This window comes from Oreochromis niloticus, linkage group LG14 (genome assembly GCF_001858045.2).
Source record: "Oreochromis niloticus isolate F11D_XX linkage group LG14, O_niloticus_UMD_NMBU, whole genome shotgun sequence".
NCBI classification, from domain to species: domain Eukaryota; kingdom Metazoa; phylum Chordata; class Actinopteri; order Cichliformes; family Cichlidae; genus Oreochromis; species Oreochromis niloticus.
Window position 1 is genome coordinate 13,392,595 of NC_031979.2, and position 6,764 is coordinate 13,399,358.

Here is a 6,764-nt window from a genome sequence, read left to right on the forward strand (position 1 = left end):
AGGGTGAGGGGCTGCCAACTCTACAATTTGCTCTCGCAACTAACGCCGAATAAATATGCTCAGTGAAAGAACTGAGTATCATTGTGATTATAATTAGATAAGCCTCATAAGGAGAGAGAGCGAGAGAGAGAGAGAGAGAGAGAGAGAGAGTCCTGACTGTCATCCACAGGTTTCGTAGTTTCACCCACCCCGCACGGCTCTCGCTCCCAGACTCTCACTTATTTATTTATCTATTTATCCGTGACGCGCGTCCCCGCCGCGAAAGCCCGAGCGCCCTCCACTCTCTCCTCTCTTCGCTTCCTCTCCTCCTCTCGGCAGCATCCAGAACCATAGAGCAGCCGTCCCCATCACTCGCTTTCCTCCCCTCCTCCTCTTTCTCTCGCCGCCAGATCGCTCTCTCTCTTTCTGCGTCTCTCACCCCCTCACCCCCATCCACCTCCTCAGCTCTGTCCCTCATTCCTCTGACGCACGACAGGGAAACATACCCGAGGAAAAAAAGAAAGGGAAAGAAAAAGAAAAAGATAGCAGCTGACCCAGCCACAGTCGATATGATCCACAGATTCCTTCTACTGCTGAGCCGGAAAGAAACGCGGTCCTGAAACCGAGAGGAAAATACTTGCACCCAGCTATACCGTTGTTGAGCGCGCACCCGGGGGCGGTTGAGGAGAAGGAGGGAGGGGGGAAAGGGGTGGAAGGGGAAGTGGACGGACACAAGCCGAGGACTTGCATTTTAAGCAAACTGCTTTGAGAGGAAAAAAATGTAGAGGAGAAAGAAGGGGAGAGAGTCAGAGTAACCGGAGAGTGAGAGTGGCAGAGATCGCATTCCTATCACGTCTTCATTTCTCCTCTCTTTTGCCTCAGCCACTGAGAGATCGAGAGAGAAGAAGAAGAAGAGAGGGAGAGAGATAGAGAGAGAGGGAAAGGAGAGGAGGGGAGAAGGAGATCTAACAAGATTCAAACTAGTGGTCTTTCCCCGATGCTTTGCAATTGGTGAGTGGTTATAGGCTGTTTCCATGTGCATGTGCATCATATGGGGAGCCTTACGCAGATGTGTGCATGAATGTGTGTGTGTTGCCGTGCTTATCGGTGTCTGCATAGCCACAGACTTCAAAATGGGACACCAAGCGTTCTCCATATATCGAGGATAACGGATCGCCGGCATCTAGTTAACTGATCAGTGGCCGTTCGTTCTTTATTCGGAAATTTCCTCCCAATGTCACGACGAAAGCCTACTGCATTATGCTTGGCATGTATTTCAGTAAGCTCTCTGCTCTCTGCTCTGTCTTGACAGCAACGGTTTCGTGTGTGTGTGTGCGCGAAGAGGGCATATTCTCTGTTTTTGTCGGACTGTAAGTTGTGCAGTATAATAATTTCACTATAACTTAGTATGATTTAAATTCAAGTTTAATCCTTTTCCAGGTTGTACTGGAATTGCCACGCAAGATAAGCAGTACTTTTAACTCATCCCCGGCTCATTCACATGCGCATCTCTTCCTCTTTCCATCCTCAATGCCCTGCTCTCTCTCTCTCTCTCTCTCTCTCTCTCTCTGTTTCCTCCTGTTCCTTTCTTACGCCTCGGTCACCCCCCATTTCTCTTTCTCGTCCTCACAGCCGGGCATCGGACGCTGAGCGGGACGCACCGGGCAACAACAGGACACATTGCAGGAGGATATGTGAAGTTGGAATCCTACTAAACTAAGTACGTATGTTAAACGATCTGATACACCCCAAGGGAATATAAGACGGCGTATAGTATATATACATATTTTTAAAAATTTTCTTTAAATTTTATTACTACTTTTTTGGCATCGCATCGGCGCTTTTTTGATCCCCACTACGGAAGTTGAAACGATAAATCGTGGAGGATTACGCACAGAGTTGGGAATGAAAACAGTGAATTTTTCAGCGAGGAAATTGCATGAAGGATTTTTTCCCTACTTTTTTCCCGTCACATCTTTTTTGGGGATTACAAAACATGTTTTCTGTCTTCTTTTTTTCTTTCGTTTTTTTCCCTTGTCGCTGGGCTTTTTATTTCAGCACCATGGACAGCAGCTTCACTCCCACAGACAGTCGTAGGGCATCTCCCTGGATTTTTTAACGCCTTCGTTTGAACGGAGAGCGCTGTGCGTGCATGTATGAAAAGTCACAGCCTTAAGACAAGACGTTCTGTGTGTGTGTGTGTGTGTGTGTGTGTGTGTGTGTGTGTGTAAGGGACAGACAGAGGGAGAAGGATGGAGATACTTTATCCCTATTGCCATAAAGATGTGGAAGAATCTTTGATAAGTTTTTTTTTAAATTATTCCTTTTAGATAATTCGCTTTATTATTTTTATATAACAAAACATTTTTTTTTGTTTTTGCAACTGGACATTTTTGATATATCTTATTTATCATACGACGGTTGGATCCACTAAGATACCGCCTTACATCTTAGCTTCTCGGAGCAGCAGATTCTGCCACTGCATTATTTTGCTTTACTTTTTCCGATGCACATCCAGTCTTCAAATGTTTTCAGTAGCTGAAAAAAAAGTTCCATTGAGGGTATTTTAGAAAAAAAATACAGGTTTAACTACGCTGGAATAGACACTAATGTTTTAGTTATACAGGGAATTAACCCCAGGCAAAGGGCTGTAATTTCTCGTTTTCTGCAGATCGGATTAACTAAACTATTTTACCTATTTCAACACGTTATTGACGTTTTTACATTTGACAGTTCAGGCCTAGCGTGAAGCTGTAGTGGCGTTGTTTACATATTTTTCAGGCGTATATATTTCTTCTGTCACATTTGCTTGAGTCATAATAGTGATATTTAATTGTGCTGAGATTAATTTTAAGGAGACTGAAAATAAGAAAGCGTCACAATAATCCGTATTTAGCCCCACTGTGGATTCCAAGCGGCCACCTTATCCCGTCCTCTTCCTGCGTTAGACCTTCAAAGCACCTGCTCCCATTTCCACCAAGCTTTTCTGGACTCTAGTTTATTGAAAGAGGGATTGATGTCCCTGTTATGCAATAAATACTGCAAAGGGACAGCTTATACTCACCACTAACCTCACCCTGCTGTGGTTACCTTCTTTATTCAATGTGATAAAAATATCTCAGGTGATTTACTGCGTGCTCACCAGCATATTTGCTCCATAACAAATGACTTTTTGCCTCCTATTTGGTAAAGTTAACTGTCTTAATGTAGAGATTTGTTTGTGCAGCATATTTGCCCTACAAAGATGCCTCACACATATTTTTTAAATACTCATCAATATTGCAAAATTTAAAGTAGGGTGCCATCATTTTCTAATTCATTGGTATTATTTTCAAGATTTGCCTTGCATTCTACTGAAACTAATGTGACCTCCTCTCCTCTCCTCTCTTCTCTCTATCCCATCTGCCTGTCCTTTTTGACACAAACATTTCTTGGTTGAGGGTATGCGTGTACCTGTATGTGTAATTACGACACCCGCTTCCCTCCCCCACCCCCGCCCTTCCTCCGCTCCTTCTCTGTTTTCTGTTGCAGTGTTGTGAAGTGGCTCTGTCCCTGGAGCCAAGACTTCATCCCTTTGGTGTCAGCAAGGATGCTGTGGGTTACCTTGCTGAGCACCATAGCCTTAGGATGGACCACGCCGATCCCACTACTGGAGGACTCAGAGGAGATCGACGAGCCCTGCTTCGAGCCCTGCTACTGTGAGGTCAAAGAGGGCATCTTCCACGTCCACTGTGACAATAAAGGATTTACAAATATCAGCCAGATCTCCCAGATATGGAGCCGGCCCTTCAAGCTCAACCTGCAGAGAAACTCCATGAGGAAGCTTTACTTTAACAGCTTCCTCCACCTTAACAATGCCATATCCATTAATCTGGGCAACAACGCCTTGCAAGATATTCACGCCGGAGCGTTCAATGGTTTAGGAATACTCAAACGGCTGTTCCTGCATGAAAACAAACTAGAAGTTTTCCGGAATGACACTTTCCTGGGCTTGGATAGTTTAGAGTATCTCCAGGCAGATTACAATGTTATCAAAAGGATTGAAAGTGGTGCATTCAGACACCTTCACAAATTGAGAGTACTTATATTAAATGACAATCTGATCCCTGTGCTCCCAAATTATCTTTTTCGGTCTGTGTCACTCACACATCTGGACTTGAGAGGAAACAGACTAAAGACATTGCCATACAAGGGCACACTGGAGTATATTGGGAGGAGCTTAATGGAAATCCAGCTAGAGGAGAACCCCTGGAACTGTGTCTGTGAAATTGTCCAGTTAAAAACATGGCTGGAGAGAATTCCCTATACAGCTTTAGTGGGTGAAATCACATGTGAATATCCCTTCCACTTACATGGGAAAGACTTAAGGGAAATCAAACGCAGTGAGCTCTGTCCTTTGCTCTCGGATGCAGAGATAGAGGCCAAGCTGGGAATTCCCAGGATTCCATTCAGCAATGAGAACACATGGCCTACTAAACCTTCCTCAATGCTCTCCTCCTTTCACAACACAGCCTCTTCTGTGGAATACAAGGAAAGAGTTGTAAAACCCACCAAACGACCTCGGCCCACAAAGAACCCCCCAACTCCTCGTAGCATCTACCCAGGCATCAACCAGCCCCCAATTGCAGGTTATCAAACAAGGCCTCCTATTCCAATAATTTGCCCTGCTGGATGTATTTGCAATCTTCATATCAATGACCTGGGGCTAACGGTAAACTGTAAAGAGAAAAGCTTTCATAACATCTCAGAGCTTCTTCCACGGCCCCTCAATGCCAAGAAATTGTATCTCAGTGGAAACCTAATACAGAAGATCTATCGTTCTGATTTCTGGAACTTCTCAAGTTTGGATTTATTGCATTTAGGTAACAATCGGATATCTTATGTCCAGGAAGGCGCCTTTATCAACCTACCAAACTTGAAAAGTTTATATTTGAATGGGAATGACATTGAGAGACTCACCCCTGGGATGTTTCGGGGGCTTCATATGTTGAGTTATCTTTACTTTGAGTATAATGTCATTCGTGAAATACAGCCTCATTCCTTTTCCCTGATGCCAAATCTCCAGCTGGTTTTTCTCAATGACAACTTGTTGCGTTCCCTCCCCACTGATGCCTTTGCTGGAACCAACCTTGCACGTCTCAACCTCCGCAACAATTACTTCCTTTCCTTGCCCGTGCATGGTGTACTGGAGCATCTGACCTCAATTGTCCAGATTGATCTCCATCAGAACCCCTGGGACTGCTCCTGTGATATCATTCCCCTCAAACAGTGGTTGGAAAAGCTCTCCTCTGTTATTATAGTTGGAGATGTCATCTGTAAGACACCAGAGTTTGCTTTTGGGAAGGATCTGCGTTCACTTGAGGTTGAAGTCATCTGTCCTGAGCTTAAATATTCTTCAGGCCCATCCCCAGCTCTGCCTGGTGGGAATGACTTCACCACAGGAAGCTCTGACATGGGGGTGGCAGGTGGGAGAGGTGCTGTCCCACTGTCTGTCCTCATCCTTAGCCTACTAATCCTCTTCATATCTGCTGTGTTTGTGGCTGCTGGGCTTTTTGCTTTTGTTCTTCGTCGCCGGAAAAAGTTGCCCTTCCGGAAACGTTCTGAGGTAGATCTGACAGGGATCCAAATGCAATGCAGAATTTTTGAGGACCCACCAAGGCAAAGCAGTTCCGGGAACACTGGCACACCAGAGAAACCTACGCAGAGTATGCACACACACACCCATGCTAGTCACACACATGCTCATGGCCACGTCTATGATTACATCCCTCATCCTGTGACTCAGATGTGTAACAACCCCATTTATAAACCTAGAGAAGGAGAGATAGCAGAGGAGGAGAGAGCACAGTTTTCCGAGAAGAAAGACAATGGGAGCAGTAGCAACAGTAACTACAGAACCTTATTAGAAAAAGAGAGAGAGTGGACCCTGGCTGTCTCCAACTCTCAGCTAAACACCATTGTTACAGTCAACCACACCACGGCTGACATGGCAGGATTTCATGAGAATGGAGGGCTCTGCCCAACAGTGATTGACAGTCAGAGGCCCACGCCTACTGTTGGTTTTGTAGACTGTTTGTATGGGACAGTACCCAAATTAAAGGACATGCATGTGGCGCATGCACACCCACCAGGCATGCAGTACCCTGATTTGCAGCAGGATGCACGGCTAAAGGAGACGTTGCTTTTCACAGCGGGGAAAGGTTGCTACCCTGACCCATCCCAAAGTGATTACCTTGAGTTGAGGGCCAAACTTCAAACCAAGCCGGATTACCTCGAAGTCTTGGAAAAGTCCTATCGGTTTTAACATCTCTAGCCCATGGACAAAAAAAAAAGACACAACGTCAACTTATTCACTTTGCCACCCTCAAAACGAACTCACTCAAAATCCATGTTAAAAAAATGAAACAATACAAGCATAAAAAAACCAACTTGAAAATGCAGCATGATATAAAATAAAATATTATATTACAGTCACAATGTTTCCCCCCCAAATCACTTTGGAGGAGAGGCCATTCTCAGATAATTCAATTAAGTGCCTTTTTTTCAGAGTAGCCAGCAATGTCAACAGCCGTTATTTTTATAATATATAAATATCTCAATAAGCCCACGAGAGAGGAAAAGAGAAACAAGAGGGGCACTGGGGAATAAAACATACAAACCATCCTACATCTGTCACTAAAATCCATTTTTATGGAATTACATGATGGTGTACCAGATTCACTGAAGACGCACGGGAGCTGGACGTCTCCCTGATTTTGGGGTTTTTCTTTCTCTCTTTTACCCCT

The 6,764-nt window shown here is 44.6% G+C and overlaps 1 protein-coding gene across 2 annotated transcripts; it reads left to right on the top strand.

Annotated features, from left to right (window-relative positions):
- The first annotated feature begins 201 nt into the window (after nt 1–201).
- slitrk3a (SLIT and NTRK-like family, member 3a) lies at nt 202–6,422 on the top strand. 2 transcript variants are annotated; one of them, XM_025898429.1, is made up of 4 exons: nt 202–990; nt 1,292–1,349; nt 1,612–1,699; nt 3,511–6,422. In XM_025898429.1, the coding sequence occupies exon 4, from the start codon at nt 3,569–3,571 to the stop codon at nt 6,281–6,283; it is 2,715 nt and encodes a 904-aa protein (XP_025754214.1). In that variant the 5' UTR covers nt 202–990; nt 1,292–1,349; nt 1,612–1,699; nt 3,511–3,568; the 3' UTR covers nt 6,284–6,422. The 2 variants fall into 2 exon arrangements, with proteins under 2 accessions (XP_025754214.1, XP_005474565.1); XM_005474508.4 differs by lacking the exon at nt 1,292–1,349.
- The last annotated feature ends 342 nt before the right edge of the window (nt 6,423–6,764 follow it).

Bases quoted from the DNA above. Each gene is read 5' to 3' on its own strand.
- slitrk3a (XM_025898429.1), top strand. From the start codon at position 3,569: ATGCTGTGGGTTACCTTGCTGAGCACCATAGCCTTAGGATGGACCACG.